At 43.0% G+C, this 22156-nt stretch overlaps 1 protein-coding gene across 1 annotated transcript in view; it reads left to right on the forward strand.

The window, feature by feature from the left end:
- Positions 1-22156, forward strand: part of BAIAP2L1 (BAR/IMD domain containing adaptor protein 2 like 1) — a 79329-nt gene that overhangs the window by 9680 nt on the left and 47493 nt on the right. The window contains exon 2 of the mRNA XM_070363149.1: positions 17848-17923. Within this exon, the coding sequence (XP_070219250.1) occupies positions 17848-17923 (76 nt within the window). The remainder of the gene's footprint in view (positions 1-17847; positions 17924-22156) is intronic.

Below are 22156 nucleotides of genomic sequence, written 5' to 3' on the forward strand. Positions count from 1 at the left end.
TTCTGCACTCAGCTTTCTTCACAGTCCAACGCTCACATCCCTACATGACCACAGGAAAAACCATAGCCTTGACTAGACGAACCTTTGTTAGCAAAGTAATGTCTCTGCTTTTGAATATGCTATCTAGGTTGGTCATAACTTTTCTTCCAAGGAGTAAGTGTCTTTTAATTTCATGGCTGCCGTCACCATCTGTAGTGATTTTGGAGTGCAGAAAAATAAAGTCTGACACTGTTTCCCCATCTATTTCCCATGAAGTGATGGGACCGGATGCCATGATCTTCGTTTTCTGAATGTTGAGCTTTAAGTCAACTGTCTCACTCTCCTCTTTCACCTTCATCTAGAGGCTTTTTAGTTCCTCTTCACTTTCTGCCATAAGGGTGGTGTCACCTGCATATCTGAGGTCATTGATATTTCTCCTGGCAATCTTGATTCCAGCTTGTGCTTCTTCCAGCCCAGCGTTTCTCATGATGTACTCTGCATATAAGTTAAATACGAAAGGATAGCTGTGGTTAATTCTAGGGTAGAGGAAGAGGGGCTTTTTATGTCTGTCTTACACTCTGCCTTCTGGAGTGTTTTATGTGAGTGGATTATGTTTATAATATTTAAGCTTAAAAAAACCCTTAGAAATTGATAAATCTATTCCATATTAATGGATAAAAAATTTTAAAAACTAACCTAAAATGTGTCGCTTCCTCTGTTTTGCAAACTGACTTTCTAAGGGTAAACCTAACTTAAAATCTTACCATTTTCTCTTTACTTTTCTTTGTGGGGAGCACGTGTTTAACTTTTAGTAACCTGAAACTATGAATGCAGCAGAAGAAAAATCCAACAACTAGAAAAATTCTAGTTCTTACAACTGTCTTTTCAAACTCTTATGCCTGATGTTGCAAGCAAGCAGCTGATCCCTTTCAAGGTGCAGCTGTATCCGTGAACAGTACAAATGCAGGAAGAGATGTGTGCCAGGAAGAAAAGGTACGAAAGTGGGATCAGAAACCTGCCAACGCTAGAAGGGATAGAAGTTCAGATGATAACATACTGCCTGTAATAAACCTGTAACAGACTGGGACTGGACGTCAGGACAGATCTCAGCTTATGAGTTCAGCTACAAGCCACCCTGGCCCCTCCTGAGTTACAGGGAGGGAAGCCCCGGTCTCTGGGGAGAGGGGAGAGGAGGACCAGAGACCACCCTGGTCACCTGTTGGATTCAGATGCCTGAGGTCTAAGCTAACCAATCCCTTTCTGGCCACAAAAGTTCAAAGGACAAAAGAAAATCAGGAAAATGATAATTCTTTATATTTAAGTGCTGCAATTAAAAAAACAAAACTTTAATGGTTTTAATGGACCAAATGGTTTATTTTTTCCATGGCTTCGTCTTACACTTGGAGTGCCAGACACAACTATGTCTGATGGTACAATCTATTTCTAAGTGCATAGACACTTTAAGCATACAAAACGCTTGTTCTTATATGACATTCAGTCCCACTGCTGTGCCCCTAGGACTGACGACTTCTACAGCGAGCCGACCCATCCTTTGTGTTACCCCAGATTCCTGTATGTGCTCGATGATGTATTCCTCTGTTTGACCTTGCCTTCGGTTTTCACCCACCTCATATGACTGTTGTGTAGATTATATGGATACAAAAGTTGTTAGGACAGTGTGTTAACTGCAAACAGTAGTTATTTTTTGTTTGCTAGCCCATAACCACCCTACCTGTGTTGATTTTCATCTGTCTTGTTTACTGCTTATCCTCAGCATCTAGCAGAGTGACCAACACATAAGTGGATAAATGAATAGTGTTGATATTATTGGCACAAATTTTTCTCTTGGTCAATGAGCTGTACACTCCTTGAGGATTTTTTGAAATCTCTCATCGTGCTGATGGCACAGTAAGAACTTAAAAATATTTGTTGGGTAAATACAGAAGTTGTGTGCTCATCACACAGTTGTAATGAAACCCTCACCTGCTCCGTGGTGGGTGGAACTGCAGTTGCACTGACGATCACAGCTACCATGTTCCAAGCAACTGTTAGGGATGCGCCAGCTTCCCATCTACATTCATTCCTTCAGCAGCTCTCTTGTGCACCAGGCTGTGCCAAGCACAGAGGTCACCCATGGGAACCACCCTGGAGAAGAAACAGAGCCTGCGCTGTTCTCGAGTTTATAGTTTATGGCAGGACAACAGTGCCCTTCCCTTGGCCTCAGCCTGCGCAGGGCCATCAGTTCCGCCACCTCGTGCCTTCTGCACTTGCGGTACTGGAGGTGGCCTACTTTTACCGGTTCTGTTCTTCGGACTTGTTTACTTTGTCCTAGTGTTGGGAGGAAGGAGAAAAAGAGGGATGTGTGAGCGAGTTAAGTTCAGGAGGGGTTTCTTAGGTAGTTTGTAAGCAGCCTTGGTAAAGCTGGCTGTATGAGGGAAGGTGAGAAACAACACATCGCAGAAGTTCCAGAAGTTTGATTCCCCTTACCAGCAACAGAACTATATTTAAAACAAGCAAGCTATTTTTACATTATTTTGAGTTTGTGAACTCTTTCTGATTGCAAGGGCTTGGATTTTAATGCAAAGCAGAATGACCCGTCTCATGGGCTCTGATTGAGGGACATTCATTAAAATTGTTCCAGGTATCATGTAAGAGTGGTGTTTGGAAAGAACCAGTAAACTAAAAAAAGGAATATCGCTGGATATTTGAAATCAGTAATTTACTGCTGACCATTGAACAACACAGGTTTGAACTTTCTCAGGTTCACTTATACTTGGATTTTTCTCAGTAGTAAAATCAGTATTGCTGTATTGATGGAATCTGTGGATATGGAGGGCCGACTATACTCATATTTTCAACCATGGCGAGAACGGGTGCCCCTAACCCTCTCATTGTTCAAGAGTCTACTGGACTTTGGTCTCGTAAAGTTCCTGTTGCTCATTACGTATCAATACTTGGGGACTTTCTGAACAAACACAGCTCAGCACATAAGACATTCTTCCTGTAGTTTCATTGCTTTTAACTCCATGACACACCTTTTTAAATTAATAACTGGGCAGACAGGAACACTTAACCAAATGGTCTAGCGCACCCTACAGCCTTCAAAGTATGTGTCTGTTGACAGCTATTTTAAACCTAGTAACTAATCAGTCGCTGTTTCCTTAATAGATACCATCTATCTTGGTAAAGTCATATACTTGTAAATGATACTCAAGTTATATTAAAGATATTTGCATTTCTTATTTTTACGATGTCAATCTAGATTGCCTGGGAATTTTTTTCATTCCTGTCTCCTTCAGACTCTGCATTTTCAAAGTCTAAGGGAGCTTTTCCTTCAGTCACCTTTAGGTCCTGTACGTCGAGCATAGGGCCAAGCTCACTGTATGTGAGTCGTAAGGATTGACCAAGGCTATTGTTTCAAAGGCCCAAATATGAAGACTTTACAAAGTTGTGTGTATGTTAAGTCACTTCAGTTCTGTCCAGCTCTTTGTGACTCCATGGACTGTAGCCCAACGCTCCTCTATCCATGGGGTTCTCCAGGCAAGAATACTAGAGTGTGTTGCCATTTCCTCCTCCAGGGGATCTTTCCGACCCAGGGATCAAACCCACGTCTCATGTCTCCTGCGTTGGCAAGCAGGTTCATTACCACTAGCACCACTTGGGAAGCCCCTGAAAGTGTGTCGGTCATTCAGCTATGTCAACTCTTTGCCGCCCCATGGACTGTAGCCTGTCAGGCCCCTCTGTCAGTGGGATTTCCCAGGCAAAGTGAAGTGATCCGTAAGTCCACATTATCTAGTATCTATCATTGCCATGATAGATTGGTCTCCCCACACACACATACACACAAATACCAGAAAAGAAGGTGATCTCCAGGTTCTGATTGAAAGTTATGCAGTAGTTGTCCTGGCACTGTGGCTATAGGAAGGATTATTTCCCTTCTTTCAAATAAGAACATGGACCTCTAGGAACCAAGCGAAAATGGGTACTAGTATTATCATAGCTGGAATTTCAAGAAGTAATTCTTTTTTAACTTCTGACGCTCAGGTATTACTTCCTTTGAAGTTAAAGGTCCAAAAGTTGCTTAAATTCTGGGGCAGTGTCCCCGGATCCCCTTGCTGATGGAAGCCAGTATGGACCAGGCATTGCTTCCGCATCCGATAACACTGGCAGTTGGCAAGCTGGGATTGCTTGCTCTCGGTGCTGCCCTGAAATTCATGCAACTGTGTGGAGTCACAGTACTGGCTGGACCTTGGACCCGGTATAATCATCTACACTTAAAACCACAAGGAAAAGTGGTTTCAGATGATTCCACTCACAGACAGATGTGAAACTTTTGTCTGGTGTTTACAGTAAAATGAAACTTTATAGTGTTGAATAGGGTTCAGGCTGTTGGGTTTTCCCCACATTATGTTACCAGAGGATCGTGAACACTGATTGCCTATAACATGATTCTCCCTCCACAATTTTCTTAAAAGAACAACCATTGAAACCTAGTGCCGTAGTTTACTGGGCGGGATAGCCCTGGGACATCATTTTCTTGACGGGTTTGATAATTTTGTCCAAAAGATTTGAACAGTTACAGAACCCACTTCTTTCTCACCCCAGTGTGTTGGGACCTTTTTATTCTGCTTAATTGTGCTTGGCTTCAGAGCAGTTTTGGTGGCCTAAATGAGTAGGGAAGGTGGAGTTTTGTTATAGAACCCTGTGTCTTTAAACAATGAAATAAAAGATCCCGGAGATGTGACTGCTTCTAGTTAACGGATCTTAAGAGGTAGCAGTACATACCTTTCTGGTTCAGGTCACTCTGCTTCGCATCACTTGATTGGTTCTTAAGGAGCTTAGGACCTACCAGGTTCTCTGAACTCTCTCAGAATGTTCTAGGAGAGGCTAAGCCCAGAGAGCTGGCCCTGTGCTTTACTAACCACTGGCCCAGTGGCTGCTTGGGCAGAGGCCATGTGGCGGGGGCGGAGCCTGGGACCCTTGGCACCTCATGGCATCATTTCTAGCATGCCTTTTGTCCTCTGAATGAAGGACCGACTTGGCAGAAGTAATTATCTATAAGCCAAAGCCTGGTATGGATGAAGAAAGGAAAGGAAAAAGGAAGGCAAAACAATGTTAAAGTCAAAGTTTCTGAAGCTGTCCTTTGAGAGGGACACAATAAGGATTTTTTTGCCTGGAGAAGCTTTGCCAAACTCCTTCCTCAATGGTAACTGGAGAGACAACCACTAATCCAGCAGGAGATTTGTCTCCAGATGGCTGGGTTTCCTTTCTACTAATGGATCTGATTGACTGAGTGGCGAAAGTTGCTGCTGAAGCTACATGGGCTTAAGTGCTCTTCAGACCAGGAGCGTCGTTCCGTCTGGTCCTGGACCAGTGTTCACAGAGGACAGTAGATGGCCTGCGTCTGATCACATCTGACTTTTCGGTGCGCAGGAGGCTAGTCAGAAATCACAGCTCTGTAGCCTTGATGAAGGTTACAGTCTGCCCAGGTGTAAGGACAAAAGTCTTCCCAGGTGGCTCAGTGGTAAAGAATCGCCTGCTGGTGTAGGAGCTGAAGGAAATGTGAGTTCAATCCCTGGGTCAGGAAAGATCCTCTGGAGGAGGAAATGGCAACCCACTCCAGTATTCTTGTCTGAAAAATTCCATGGACAGAGAAGCCAAGCGGGCTACAGTCCATGGGCTCACAAAGAATCGGACAGAACCGAGCGATTACGTGTACACATACACCCTGAGCAGCCCGGGATGTTGAGAAGAGCTGTCAAGGATTTTTGTTACTGTTTGTTTTTTGTGTTGTTTTTTTTTAAACATCTTTATTGAGGTGTAACTTATAAACTATAAAATTCACTCATTTTAAATGTACAATTCAATAATTTTTTAGTCAATTTACAGAATTGTGCTGCTATTACCACAAGCCTATTTTCATTTTAAATGTACAATTCAATAATTTTTTAGTCAATTTACAGAATTGTGCTGCTATTACCACAAGCCTATTTTACAACATTTCCATCATCCCACAAAGGTCTTTTGTGCCCATTTGCTGTCATTTCTCATTCTCAACCCCAGCCCCGGGCAATCACTAAAATATTTTCTTTGTCTTTTCTAGATATTTCATAGAAATGGAATCATACAATAATAGGTAGTCTTTTTGTGACCAGTTTCTTTCACTTTTGGATAATGGAGTTTATCCATGTTGTACTTTACTCATTTTTTATGGCATTTTTATTCCATCTATGGATGTATCATGTTTCTTCACCTGTTCACCAGTTAATGGACATTTGAATTGTTGCCAGCAAGGTATTTTTTTGAAAACTATATTATCACCTAAATATTTAAAAAGTAATTTAAATGTCAATTTGGAGAAACGTAGAGTTGGGAAGCAAAATTCACAAGGAAAGAATGGCATTTATAGGCTTTGTAAGCCTGTTACAGGGCTTCCCTGGTGGCTCAGTGATAAAGAATCCACCTTCCAATCAATGCAGGAGACATGGGTTCAATCCCTGGATTAGGAAGATCCCCTAGAGGAGAAAATGGCAACCCACTCCAGTATTCTTGCCTGGGAAATCCCGTGGACAGAAGCCTGGCGGACTCCAGTCAGATGAGACTTAGTGACTAAACAACAGCAAAGCCTGTTATGACTTAATAGGTAAAGGGCAGCGTCTTGCAGCTTCAATGAGCCTCAGGTTGAGCTAATGAAGCCACGAGCAGTGCATTCCCTCACTCTGGGGATCCTGGCCATGGCTGATCAGCCCGCCTAGTCATTGAGTCTGTGTGCCCATCAGATGAGCTGAAGGCACTACATGCAGCCGGCTCATCCAGGAGCACACACAGCTGTTACATCATTCTAAAAGAATTCAACAACTGCCACTGTGAGCACAGCTTGGGCATTAGACGGTTCAAGCCTGTGCTTGGTGCTGGAAGTGCAGTGATCCTTGACCTTAATTCATTTCCTTAGTTTTTACTAGGGAGACAGAGTACACAGGTAGTATCCTGTAAGGTAGAGAAAAGCCTGTTGAGGAAAGAGAAGCAAGAAACAGACCTGGAAAGAGGAGGAGGAGGAAGGTCGAGGAAGCGTCTCTGAGACCAAGGTGGCCGGGTGTCCAGGAGAAAAGCCTGCAGGCAGGAGAGCAGGACCCTCGCTTTGGCCTGTTGAGAGCACAGCCCAGAGGCCACTGCGTCTGGAGCACAGCGATGGGGGTGGGGAGGGGTGGCGGCAGCCCTTGATTGCGGGCCATAGCCATGCTCTCCGTGCCTGGTCCTACCCTGTGGTGAAAAGGACAGAAGTCACTCTTGACTTTCCTCCATGGTAGACTCGGGCTCTCTGTGTGTTCTCTATGCTTAGTCATGTCTGACTCTCTGCGACCCCATGGACTGTAGCCCTCCAGGCTCCTGTGTCCATGGGGATTCTCCAGGCAAGAATACTAGAGTGGGTTGCCATTCCCTTCTCCAGGGGATCTTCCCAACCCAGGGATCAAACCCAGGTCTCCCGCTTTGTAGGCAGATTCTTTACCAGCTGAGCCACCAGGGAACTACCTTTATGTCTCTTCCCCTGCTTAGATAGTTCAGTCCTGGGTCCTTTTTTAATGCTGACAAGGGAAACAGTTTATGGTACTTAAACAGTACTTTTCACCTATCAGGCAAAAAAGTGTGATAACACCAAGTGTTGGTGATCATGGCAAAATAGTACGGTGGTTGTAGGAGCACAGATTGCTGCAGCCACTTTGGAGAAAGTGTTTGACAATATCGAACAAAAGTGAAAAATCTATCATGTACTCTGTGCCCAGTGATTCTTTCTAGGTAAATTCTTCCCCATGTGCACAGACATGGACAGCTTCTTGCCAAACAGTTGGTGTTAGCAGTAATTTGTAAGCCCTCTAGATGTCACTTAGATGAGGAAGTCAAAAAAATTGGCTTATGTGGTTGTGGGGGTCTGGAAAATCTGAAATTATAGGGTAATCCAGCAGCTGGAAGTCTATGAGCAGAATGTCTTCTTCCTCAGGGAAACCTCAGTTTTATTCTTAAAGCCTTTCAATGGATTGAGTGAAGCCCACACAGATTATGGAGGATAATCTCCTAAAGGCTACTGGTGGTTAACCACATCTTCAGAAGTCCTACACAACAACACCTAAATTAGTATTCAGTCGACTAACTAGGTACGGTAGCAGACACACAAAATTAGCCATCACAAAGGGATACAGAAAGAAGTTAAATAGGAATAAACTCAGTTAACACATATCAAGGTCAACAGGTTTCTGAAGTATAACATTGAATATTTTTAAAAGTAAGATGTGACAGTAAAATTTATTATATGATACTATTTATTTAATTAAATGCTCAAGCAAAATTACCAATCCTGACTAAATATATGTGTGTATAAAGTGAGTTAGAAAGTTTCCAGTCAATTAGCGGTTCCCTGTGGGTAGGTAAAAAAGATATGAGACTTGGATGGGGTGGTTAAAACACCTTGTAGTTTTGCTATGTAGTTCTGTAACATTTTAATTCCTTTTCAGCAAAGGAAATCAACATGACAGAGTTAACCATTACTGATTCCTGGGAGGACTACAGGTAGTTGGAGAATCTTCTTTTTCTCCCCTACTCCTTCCCTTTTTTTAAGGGAAAGAAAAGGAGAAAGTCAGAAATATTTGTTTGCCTGGGTAGAACTTGTCCATATTGTGTCACTATTAGAAGATTAATTATATTCATCTAACATCAAGAGGAGTTTCCCTGGTGGCTCAGCGGTAAAAGAATCTGCCTACCAATGCAGGAGCAGGAGGTGTGGGTTCGATCCCTTGTTGGGAAGATCCCCTGGAGAAGGAAATGGCAACTCACCCAGTATTCTTGCCTTTGCCTGGGAAATCCCATGGACAGGGGAGCCTGGTGGGCTACAGTTCATGAGGTTGCAAAGAGTCAGGCATGACATAGCAACTAAACAACAGCAACAAATCAAGGGTAAGATTCTTCCCCAAAGAAAATATTGTAGAAACTTGCATAATTTCTTACCCTAAAATAGTGATCTCTGTCATAAAAGCATTTTTTATCTCACTTTATTGCATAATCCTCCTCAAAGAACTTATCTGGAGGCCTGAGGGGTGAGTGCAAAGGTTAGTGCCTGGGCCTGATTCTACCTATGGGACCTTTGGGGAGGTTTTTATATTTCACATCTCAAAGTTTCATGTCTCATCTGTAAAATGGGGGTGATAACTGTTGTATTGTTAGGGTCTGAAGAGAGAACCCAAGTGAGGTGCCAGGCCTAGAGCCTAAAACATAGACTCTGGAGCATCAAAATGCATCTCAGAAAGAAAAAAGGAATCGAGTTTCCAACTGGATAGAGCAGATAATAATTACACCTCCAGTTTTCTTGGTACCGCCTGCTTCTGGAGGTTTCTGTACTCATGGTCTCTCTCACCCTGACGTGACACTTTGAGGCAGGAGAGCCCGGATCATTTGTTTTCACCTTTCTGAGAGGAAGCGGTGGTGCCTGGAGACGTCTATGTAAATAGGAGTGCTCATCCCTCTGAAGAGCAGACTAATACTTCCGAGCTCCTGTCTTGCAACGTTAATTACTGTAGTTGATTCAGTGCACTAGGAGTCAGGTGCCCTGAAGAGCGCACAGTAAGTGTTCCATAAATGTTAGTTATTATTTCACGGAATCCTCATACCCGTCATGAGGTAAAAATGAGTTTTTGCCACCTTACAGAGGAGGAGACTGGGGCTCAGCAAGGATAGATGTGATTTGCCCAAGGATTCGAGGCCATAGTGTTTTTATGCAATGTTCCCCGACCCCTCATGTTCATTGCTACTGGGATGGCATGTTACAAATTATTTGTTGTTCAGTTGCTAAGTCGTGTCTGACTCTTTGCAACCCCGTGGACTGCAGTACACCAGGCTTCCCTGTCATCCACTATCTCCTGGAGTTTGCTCAAATTCATGTCCATTGAGTCTGTAATGCTACCTAACCATCTCACCCTCTGCCATCCCCTCTCCTGCCTTCAATTTTTCCCAGCATCAGGGTCTTTTGCAATGAGTCAGTTCTTCCCATCAGGTGGCCAATGTATTGAAGCTTCAACTTTAGCAACAGTCCTTCCAATGAAGATTCAGGGTTGATTTTCTTTAGGATTGACTGATTTGATCTCCTTGCTGTCCAAGGGACTCTCTAGAGTCTTATCCAGCACCACAATTTGAAAGCATCAGTTCTTCGGCACTCAGATGATACTAATTGATCTGTGATAGCTGGTAGCCTAGACAGATCATACAGACTGTTCACATTCGACTGGTGGGAAGCATTTTTCTGTATTTATATCTTTGAATATAAATACTTTTTCTCTAACTTAATATTTCAAACAAAAACATCTCAGTTTCTAATTTTCTTGGCTTCTGCTCCCGTTCAAGATGGGCATTAACACATGGCTCTCCAGACCATCAGTTAGTCCACAGGCATCTGCCCTTTTGCCAGATTTACTCACCATTACTTTCCCTAAGGGCTCCCCAAGGTGGCTCAGTGGTAAAGAACCCACCTGCAATGCGGGAGGTGCGGTTTGATCCCTGGGTCAGAAAGAGCCCCTGGAGAAGGAAATGGCAACCCAGTCCAGCATTGTTGCCTGGGAAAGCCCATGGACAGAGGAGCCTGGGAGGCTGCAGTCCATGGGCCACAAAAGAGTTGGACACGACTTAGCAACTAAACAACAACAGCTTTCTCTAAAGGCAGGGGACGTAATCATACTGATGATGTCAGTCTAGAAACTGCAGCTTCCAAAAACACCTGGAAGAAGGAAGTGAGATTTTCTATTAATACAAATGACTTCTATCTAGAAGTAATCTCAGTTAGCCCTGTTGTTGTTGAGTCACTCAGTCGTGTCTGACTCTGTGACTCCATGCACTGCAGCACATCAGGCTTCCCTCTCCTTCACCATCTCCTAGAGCTTGCTCAAACTCATGTCCATTGAGTCGGTGATGCCATCTAACCATCTCATCCTCTGTCACCCCTTCTCTTGCCTTCAATCATCCCCAGGATCAGCATCTTTTCTAATGAGTCAGCTCTTCACATCAGGAGGCCAAAGTATTGGAGCTTCAGCATCAGTCCTTCCAATGAATATTCAGGATTGATTTCCTTTAGGGTTGATTGGTTTGATCTCTTTGCAGTCCAAGGGACTCTCAAGAGTCTTCTCCAACACCACAGTTCAAAAGCGTCAATTCTTCAGTGCTCAGCCTTCTTTATGGCCCATCTCTCACATCCATACATGACCACTGGAAACTATAGTTAGCCCTTATGAACAAGTATTCATGTCACATGAAATTAAAGGGTACCTTGTTTAAGATTTGTGACATTGTTAGATTAATTCACATGAGATTATTTAAAATAAAATATCAAAAATTTCAAAGATACATACAGTACCTGAATCAAGTTATAAAAAGCCCCATATTAGAGATTCTTAAATCACTTTTAAAGCTTATTCTAGTGTAACTATAACCCACACTTTTCAACTGAGAAAAGTTAAACAGCTGAAATATCAATTTGTCCTTGGTCTTGTAGAGAATTGACAAAAGAAATGGAAAGAGAAACTACTGCTTAGGAATGTAAGGTCAGCTCAGTTTAACTATCTGTCTAGTCATATTTGTATTTATGCTTTATAAATATCCTGTAGTTTCATACTGGTAAAGGTAATACTTTTTAATAATGAAAGAAAAATCTAAATGGTGAGAAAGTTGAAACCATCATAAGATTGTGTAATACCTTTTACAATTATGACCTGTAACTATGAGCTAAACGGAGCAACTAGAAATCTGGTGGGATGTGCCTGTAGGTTCTCAGTGGCCTTTTCCTCAGTGGTCTGGGGACTAGCTAGGGACAAATTCCCTAAGGCCCAGAGCTCTTGTGACAGAACCAACCCTCTTCACTATGAGGTGCAGCACAGGTACAACAGAGATGTTGCCAGTCGTCTTTTTTAGCCTAGAAGATCCATGTTCCTCCTTGAATAGAAAGGAAACTCATTTTGGTTCAGACTGCTTTGACACATTATCCCCCTCACTGAGCAGTAACTGTTGGAATATTTCCTAGGCTTTTGTTATTGATGGTAACAAAATAGTGATTCTTGGCCCCATAATGCCTTTTATAATGTATTTTGTTTTTATACTTGGAATCTTAAGCCTTTTATTCTTTGTGCCAAACTTAAAATGGATTTGTTCATTACTGCTCTTGAGTCTAAATTTGAGTCTCTATAAACAATTCAGGTCTTGGCAAGCCTTGACACGCATGGCCTTTGACCCAACTACTGCCCTCCCCCTCAAAATTTAGGACTTGTCCAATTCACAAGGACATTCATTGCTATGATAAAAATTTTGCAGATTGTGAATTATGACAGCCACACTGCTTTTCTGTTCCTGAGTTTAAAAATACATGTACTTCAGCTAAAATAGCTAGATTAATGGCCAACAGCCAGTGGAGAAGTGGATTTTCCACTATTCAAAGAGGCCAGAATTTCCAGGGGGAACCATTTCTGTAGCAAAACCTAAAATAAAGAATTGAAGTATATCTTGATCTTCAAGCTTAAAAATTCTTGTGTTTTTTTCTCACAAGAGAGTGGTGGTCTCTTGCCTTAGTTGAACTTTTTTGCAGTTGAATCATTTGGATAATGGTTTATGCTTGGTATTAACTTTGAAAGTTCTCATGAATTCATTGTTTTTGAAATTTTAAGAGAGGAGTTATACGTAAACAGTCCAAGAATTCTGTCAAGAAATCAAATTCTATTTTGAACTAAGAATAATTTTAGGAAAGAACAACAGAGCTTAGCTTCTTTTTGTGACTGCTTGTCTGCTAGAAGGCAGGTTGCTCTGTATTGGTATCCTTGTACATATTACCATCTAGACTCAGGCACATAAGATTATTGTAAGAATAATAAATAAGATTATTGTAAGAATTTTAAATGATGTTTCAAAATAGTTTTTTTATTGGAAAGCAACCATTTTCTAATGAAGTTATTACATTTTAAAAATTACTGAAATCTCATCCATTGCCTATGGGAATGTAAAACAGTACAGCCAGCTCTGGAAAACAGCTTGGCAGCTCCCCGTGAAGTTACACACCACCTCCTGTGTGACGCGGCGGTTGAACTACCAGGTGTTTATTCTAGAGGTAGGAACACTTACGCTCACTCACAAGTCTGTACGTGATTGTCCACATCAGGGTTATTTGTGATTGCTGAAAACAACCCAGATGGTCGATGGTGTAGTGGATAGACTGTGATACACCCATGCCCTGGACCACTGACGGAAGAGAAAGGAATAAGCTGGTGATACACCCAGCAACTTGGGTGGTTCTTAAGGACATTGTGCTGAGTGGAAAAATTAGTCTCTAAAGGCCACATACTGTACAACTCCACCTATATTACATCCTCACAGTGACAAAATTATGATGATTGAGATCAGTGGTTGCCAGGGGTTAGGGTGATTGGGCTTTATTATAAAGGGGTAGCATCCTGGAGACCTTTGTGTTATTGGAAGATGTTCTGTATCATAATTGTGGTGACGGTTATACAAATCTATTCGTGTGATAAAACTTCATAGAAACAAGGCACACACCCTGCAAATTAGAGGTATAACAACTGGTAAATCCAAATAAGGTCTGTAGTTTAACTGTGTTGTACCAATGTTGGTTTCCTGGTTTAGATGATGTACTTTGGCCGTTTAAGTTCCCATTGGTGGAAGCATACATGGGACCTTTTATACAGTTTTTATAACTAGTTGTGTGCCTTAAGCTATTTCAAAAGTAAAAACTTAAAAGAATTAAGGAAAGATGAGAGAAATAGCAGCTATGGCAACAGGTCCCTGTGATCAAGTGCTAAGACTGACTGGCTTGCCAGGGGACTGGTGAGAGGGCAGCCTCGGCTCTGGGGCTTCATGGCTCTGCCTGTGAAGGAGGCTCAGCTGACTGGCTCTAGCAAGACAAGCTAAGTGGACTTCCAGTTAAGCGTGGCCCATTGACCTCATATGTTTTTCTTCTTTTCCGAGAATACATTAAAATGATGGCAAAGGAACTTAACCCCCTGTAAATCCATAATGTAGATACCTGAGAAAGGAAATATCTATTGACCAAAAGCCTAAAGAAATTTGGAGTGATAGAAATGGACAGAGGTACGATAACTGCCTTACACGAACCGAAAGAGCCTGCAGAGAGGAGTGCCGCAGAGAACTGAGCCCTTCACCCCAGAGAGCCCCCCGGGCTGCAGAGCAGGTCCCACAGGAGGAGGGAGCCACAGGGCTGGGACAGGCGTGACACAGGCGGCTCACCTCCAGGCCCCCTGGCTGCCCCAGCCACCACTGTCACAGCTGCTCCCTCTGCCTGGCAGCCAAGGTGCAGTCTCAGGATGTGTTACTCAGCGCTGCTCTCGACTTGGAGACCCCAGCCAAGGGACTGAAACTCAGGAAGAAGTCAGCACAGTGAACTGTGGGATACCCAACGGCCTTCCAGACCTGGGAAAGCCGGCTCCCTGGTGACTGCTGTTTCCACCCCCTGCCCACCCCCAGGGATAGGAAGTTAGAAGTTTCTCTGGAGAGACCCATTGGCCCTTGGCTACTGTCTCTTGGCCAGTTTCTTTACAGCTGACTCGCTGTCCAGTTGTTTTGAATGAAGCCTCCTAGTCAATAGCCACCCTGAATGCACATGCGCACACTTCCAGCCAGCGCTTTAGGGCTTGATTCCTAAATACAAACTGATAGTCAAGGATCACCAGACACGTAAGGAATGCCTCCAACATGAAAGACCGTTAGATACCCAGCAGTAGGGGACTGGCAGGTCATAGCCCTCAAATTACAGTTTATTCAGATAAGAGATGATACCACATCCATAAAACAAGAACAGGATGCCTTTTAAAAGGAATAATCAAAAAACTTGAAAGAGCCCAAAAATATATCAAAAGTTTTAAAAGCAGAAGAGTTGGAAAGTAAAGTTGAGGCTATCTGTCAGAGACAGAACAAAAAACGAAAAATCAGAGGAAAAGGGTAAGATGATTAGAGAATAAATCCAGGTTATATGAAATCCTTCTCAGAGTTCCAGAGAATGAAGAGATGAGAATCAAACAGAAACGTTTTTCAGCCCTGAAGGATGTACTTTTCTCTATGGGTAGGGTCTGCTTGAGTGCCAGTAAAGTAAATTAAAAAAATACCCACACTGAGACAGACCACTGTGTAGTTTCAGAACACAGGAATAAAGAGAAGGGTTCCAGAAATAAGCCCCTTCCCCTGCCCCATCTCATCAAAAAAAAAAAAAAAAGTCATATACAAATGACAGCTGACTTCTCAGGAGCAAAACTGGATATTAAAGACAGTGGAGGGCTTCCCTGGTGACTCAGTGGTAAGGGGTCCTCCTGCCAGTGCAGGAGACGCAGGTTGGCTCCCTGGATCCAGGAGGCTCCCACTTGCCTCAGCGCAACTAAGCTGATGTGCCGCAGCTGCTGAGCCTGTGCTCCCGAGCCCAGGAGCCTTGGCTACTGGCACGCCCTAGAGCCTGTGCTTGCTGCAGCTAGAGAAAAGCCTATGCAGCAGCAAAGACCCAGCACAGCTGAAAATAAATAAAATTATTTTAAAAATAAAGACAGTAATATATAAGGAGCAATATCTTTTAAATCCTATGGGAAAATCACTTTCAACCTGAAATACTCTGCCCAGCGAAATACCAATCAAACATCAAGGTAAATATAATTTCAGACACATGGGGACTCACATCTACCTCCTATGTCATTTCTCAGGTCATTCTTAGAGAATGATCTCCAGCAAATAGGGATAAATGAAGAAAGAGGAAGATGTGGAATCCAGCTAATGAGACTCTCGTCACACGGGAGACCAAAAAGGGACATGTGAGGGCGACAGCGTGGCGGGAGACGGCCAGGCCACGCTGAGCGAGGACAGAGAGTGCTTGGGGATGTTCTGGGAGAAAAAAAATGAAGATTAACCGACAACTTCGGCTTGAAAGATGTCATAGGCTTCTGTTAGATCTCATGGAGTATGAGGAAGATGCATGGAAAAATCTAAGGAGGCATTGGAATGAGACTTGTTAATCTCAGGAGAAACAAAAAGGTGTATCAAGAAAGGAAGCACCATTCTTGGTACATTCCTTACATTGTAGTGACCAGTATTTACAAAGTCATAATAAATATTGACTATTGATTTTCCAGGAAACTGCTGTTATGTAGGGAATACTGGAAACAAGGAAAGTAGAGTTGTTTACTGTAGCAGAAGGCCAGTGGTTATTGTCCAAAGTCAAAAAGTCAAGAATATTAATCAAAACTATGGCAGTAAATACAGAAGAGGACTTTCAATGGAGCTGTTACATGGGAGTAAGGCCAGGGGTGCAGAAGGGTTGAGGCAGGAATTATTTTCCATTTTTTGTCTAATAAAATAAAAGTTGATAAATAAACTTTTAATAATATTAAATAAAAGTTATAATGTTCTTTAACAAAGAACAGTTATAATAAAAGTTATTATGTTCTTTCTCCCCTGCTAACATGTAATGGAGAACCTCTTTATCCCGAAAAATACATGTGTCATGTTTCTGCCCCTTTGAAAGTTGTGTGGTTTTTTTATTCTTTGTTGCTTGGGCCTTTACAAACAAGGTACACATTTTGGTTGAGGTGGGCGGTAAAGAGATTTGACTGGTCTACCTGGAAAGATTAATATTTTGAAGCTTATTGTTTGTAGGTGGGACAAATACATTCAGTCACCAAATATATTCAGAGCCTCATAGGAATGATTTCTTATTTGTAACATCAGATTTAGGATAGCGTTTTAAATTTAGACTAGTGTTCTAAATAGTTGCCTGTCTTATACTTGTCATAGCGCTTCTCTCTCTGTTTATGACCTTCTATTGATGTTGAACTTACACTTTTAAAAATGAAATCCGTGACATCTGCAGAGATAAGAGCATCATGAAGCCCAGAATGGGAAACCACGTCTCCACCTCCACTGCTGTGAGCACAGGCCCTGGTGCACACTCCACAAATATGTAATGAATGAACTGATGGCCAGGAGAAAATGCCAGTGACCACCTACAAAGAACGTTCCCGGCTGTCCTGTGTCCTAGAGCCATCCACACCCATCCCTCTCCTAGTAATTGCAGAGCAAAAACAGCTCTTAGAAACGTCTGTTCCCTTGCTCAAATTCCTGTCCATTGAGTCAGTGATGCTATCCAACCATCTCATCCTCTGCCACCCCCTTCTCCTCCCGCCTTCAATCTTTCCCAGCACCAGGGTCTTTTCCAGTGAGTTGGCCCTTCGCATCAGGTGAGGTAGCCAAAGTATTGGAGCTTCAACTTAAGCATCAGTCCTTACAACGAATATTCAGGCTTGATTTCCTTTAGGACTGACTGGTTGGATCTCCTTGCAAGGGACTCTTAAGAGTCTTCTCCAACACCACAGTTTGAAAGCATCAATTCTTTGGCACTCAGCCTTCTTTATGGACCAAAAATCTTCTTTATTGATAGCCAAAACACTGTCCATATACTTACGTTCCTGTCATGCACCTGTGTTTCCTATCACTAGTGTGACAGCCATTAACTTACCTAAACCCAAAAGGAGCATTGGCTTCTGAACTGACAGCCCCCTGCAGGGTGTGCTTTGTGGGGACTGTATGTCTGCTGCAGACTCCATTTACAGTTAGTTCTAGGCAGCTCCAGAGCAGGCGTGGCCAGGGTCACGTGGCCGCACCAGTTCCCTCAGTCAGGATGGATGTGCTCTTTCCTGCTTTTGAATCAGCATCCATGACTTTGTGGACGGTACCACTGGGCACACATGGGGATCCTCGGCTATGCAGTGACGACCTCTAAAGGTTACTTGCTCTAGTGGTCACTTACTTTCTTAATTTGGTTTTTTGTTTGTTTTTCAGAATGTAATGGAACAGTTCAATCCTGGGCTACGAAATTTAATAAACCTAGGGAAAAATTATGAAAAAGCTGTTAATGGTAAGTGTCTGTTTTCTAAATTTATAAATATAGAGGGCGTACAATTACTCATTAAATATTTTACTTAATTATTTGTAAATACTTGTTACTGAATTTCTAAAATATCTTTAAATTGGTACAGTTTATAATTAATCTACAGGACTTTGCAATGGTAGGATATTAGTTTATTTGAAATGAATGAACTGAATAATAGACTACTATAAGTGACATATCTTAAACATCAGATTTTGCTTCTTGAAACTGCTTAATCTTTTATATCATTAAAATATAAACATGTTTTCTACTTTATACACCAAATTCTTTGTAAGCCAATATATTAAAGAGGTAGTTAAAATGTTAGGATCCTAAAGCATAGGAATTACTCTCCTTTTTATTTATATAGAAGAATTTCTGATCTTTGTATCGTTGGGTGGGGGGCGATGTATCCCTTTTGCTAGTAATATGAGAAATAAGATGTTTAGCCTGAATGGAAAAACATCTAAATTAAAAGTTGAACTTAGATTCTCATTTAAAATGGACTCAAGCATTGGCTTTTGTCTCTCTGTGACCTAGAGTCAGTTGCTGGTTTGAACAGATTTCGTTTGAGGAAGGTGATGTGCGTCTACACATGCATTCCCTCCCCAAGGCGGGTGTTGTCAGTGATCATCTTGAAAATAATCACCAAATTCTAACACGGTCAGAACCGTTCTCCATAGGTAGCACGTGTCACCCACCCGCCAAACATTCAGATCCCAGTTTCACCATCTACCCTGATTCACTGGGACCAGCATGTAACATAAGTAGAAAGCTTAGTTTCCAACAGTAAGATTTGAAGAAGCCTTCAAGTCAAGCTCTGTGTCTTTTCTCCCCGTCTTGCTTCTGTCCTTCACAATACGCCCACCTCTGGCTGCTCCCTGGTGATGTTTTGAAAATAAACCTGCGCCCTCACACCCTCAGCCTGGGCATGTGCCAGGAAAGGGGAGGTTACTGGCAAGACTTGGGACGTTGGATGACAGGCGCTCTGCTGTTGCAGTCGCTGCCGCCATAAACCGCTTGTTGACTTTCCTCTGGATCTTGGTGCTCTCGGCCAGTGTCCAGCGTCAGGAAGTGCAGCAGACCTGGCCTTTTCCTCCCTCACACCCCCGGCAGTATGGATAACTTCTGTGGGTGCCCCCTCCCTCTTTTAACAAGCTGGAGCCTTGTTTTGCAAGCTGACTCTCCCCTGATGAGGGGGTGGGGGCCTTCCCTGGTAGCTCAGAAGCTAAAGAATCCACCTGTAATGCTGGAGACCCCAGTGTGATCCCTGAGTCAGGAAGATCCCCTGGAGAAGGGAATGGCTACCCACTCCAGTATTTTTGCCTGGAGAATTCCATGGACAGAAGAGCCTGGCAGGCTACAGTCCATGGGCTCACAAAGTGTTGAGTATGACTGGGCGACTAACACTTTGACTTTTTACTCCCCTGATGATCACACCTAGTCACAAGAACACAAAGTCATCACCTTATCCATCACCATGAAGGAGAGCACTCTGACCTGCAATTGTTTTTTTCCTTTCTAGCATGAGCTGCCTCTCTGAGACAGAAATTTATAAAGTGAAGCAGTGAACAGCCCACAGCTTAGCCTCCTGCTAACAGGACTTCTCCCCAGAGGCCTCTTATCACTTTAATACCTCCTGAGGCCTATTTTGCACTTCATAAGGTGTTTCCAGAATTTCTGCAGGCCATCTGTTTTTAGCTGAAGCCATTGAGAAACTTCAATGAAACGTGTCAAGTCCTTGGTAAGAATCTGTAGTACAGTCAAGGAGGCCACGTGTGCAGTGAGGCAGCAGGCACTGCTGATGAAGAGCACAGTCAGGGGGTCTGAGCGGGAGGTCAGGAGAGCAGGCGGGAGGCCGTGCGTGGCTGAGCGGGCTGACAGGGGCAGCAGGCAGCCGCTGCTTTCTGGTGCTGCGTACAGAAGAGGCAGCCTGCAAGCCGAGCCCCGGGGTCCACACTCGCGTGGGTGCAGAGCGTGGGGAGTAGAAAACTTAAGGTGGAGTGAGGTCCCATTATTAGCGCATCTGGATGCAGCGTCGGTTACCTGTTGCTGTGTACACGCCGCCGCTGAGTTTGATGGCTTCACATGACAGTAGTTCGCTATTTCCCATGGTCCTGTGAAGGCGGTACAGTTGCCTGTATGCCCGAGACTCTGCATTGCAGTCAGAATCAGCTGGGGCCAGGGCTGGGCTCACCTCCTTTCTCAGGCCTGGCCGGCGGTCCCAAGAGTACAAGCCCCGAGGGAGTTATGCCTGCTTGTACCCCATTGGCCAAAGCAAGTCACATGACCAAACCACTCCTCTGTGTCCTAGACACCACCACCAGCTGGGAGGTGTGATTCATTGAAGGCCACAATTATAAAAATCCACGATGAACTCTGTGGAGTGAGACAGGCTCCCCCTGGGCAGTGGGAGGCCACTGAAGCTTTTTGAGCAGAACTGTAACCTAGTGAAATCATATTTTAAGGAAAATTTTTCTGGTGGAAGTGTGTAGTTTAGGTTGATGAAATAGCTGGTCAGCCACTAAATGAGAACTAATGAGCTTCATTCCTTAAAACAGTAGCCTGTATAAAATCTCTAATATATTCACAAGAGGGAGTACAATTATGAAAATACCAGTTTCTTTTTTTTTCTGGATAATTTTTACATTAATACAGCTTTATCATAAAAGCAGGATATTTTACTAGACTAAGAAGATTTAATAGTTTTAAACATAAGTCAACAGTTAGTGAAACTGGAAAAATTCGAAACTGTTGTAATTGAAAAAATTTCAATGTAGTATGTGGATACAGACCAAAAATTTTGTTTGTGTTGTGTAATCCTGTATTACCCTTCTCCTGCTAATTTGCTTTGCAGCTTATCAGTACCTCACAATTTTAAATCTTCCCACTAAAATATTATATACATTAACTTGACAGCTTACTGGCTATAAGCCTTGTTTTTAGGTGGAGGCACCTCTTTTTCAGTGCTAGCTGAGACCAAAGAGTCAAAAAGCACTGTGATTTGAACCGAGGAAGTGACCATGCCAGCTGGCCTTGCGTGCACTGCCTCTGTTTCTTCACTGACCTTAGGTCTGGCCCAGAATGTCTCTGCTCTGCTCCCCTTCATGAAACAGGGTGTTAACATCAGCACCCTGGGTCTTAATGCCGTCTGGTAGATTAATTAATTTAAGTGGCGAATTGGAAAGTCTACCTAAATGCTATTTGTTGTTGCTCTTTTTTTATAATTATGCTTTATGGTTATCCTCAGTTCAGTTCAGTCACTCAGTCATGTCCAACTCCCTGCAACCCCATGGACTGCAGCATGCCAGACTTCCCTGTCCATCACCAACTTCCAGAGTTTACTCACACTCACATCCATTGAGTCGGTGATGCCACCCAACAATCTCACCCTCTGTCGTCCCCTTTTCCTCCCGCCTTCAATCTTTCCAAGCATCAGGGTTTTTTCAAATGAGTCAGTTCTTCGCATCAGGTGGCCAAGGTATTGGAGTTTCAGCTTTGGCATCAGTCCTTCCAATGAATATTCAGGACTGATCTCCTTTAGGATGGACTGGTTGGATCTCCTTGCAGTCCAAGGGACTCTCAAAAGTCTTCTCCAACACCACAGTTCAAAAGCATCAATTCTTCGGCCCTCAGTTTTCTTTATAGTCCAACTCTCACATCCACACATGGCTACTGGAAAAATCATAGCTTTGATTAGATAGACCTTTGTTGGCAAAGTAATATCTCTGCTTTTTAATATGCTATCTCGGTTGGTCATAACTTTTCTTCCAAGGAGTAAGCATCTTTTAATTTCATGGCTGCAGTCACCATCTGCAGTGACTTTGGAGCTCCAAAAAATAAAGTCTGTCACTGTTTCCTTTGTTTCCCCATCTACTTGCCATGAAGTGATGGGACCAGATGCCATGATCTTAGTTTTCTGAATGTTGAGTTTTAAGCCAACTTTTTCACTCTCCTCTTTCACTTTCATCAGGAGGCTCTGTAGTCTTTTTGCTTTCTGCCATCCTCAGTCTTATGAAATAATACTGTAGTAGATCATTACATTTCCTAAACTTATTTGTATATATGTATGAAGTAAAAGCTGTAACTTTTGTAGTTTTTTAACTCTCAAGACCTGCAAAAATAGATTCATCTATTTGCCATGAAACTCCTACTTTTTTGGCAATGGCAACCCACTCCAGTGTTCTTGCCTGGAAAATCCCAGGGACGGAGGAGCCTGCT

This window comes from Bos mutus, chromosome 25 (genome assembly GCF_027580195.1).
Source record: "Bos mutus isolate GX-2022 chromosome 25, NWIPB_WYAK_1.1, whole genome shotgun sequence".
In the NCBI taxonomy this organism is placed as follows: Eukaryota; Metazoa; Chordata; class Mammalia; order Artiodactyla; family Bovidae; genus Bos; species Bos mutus.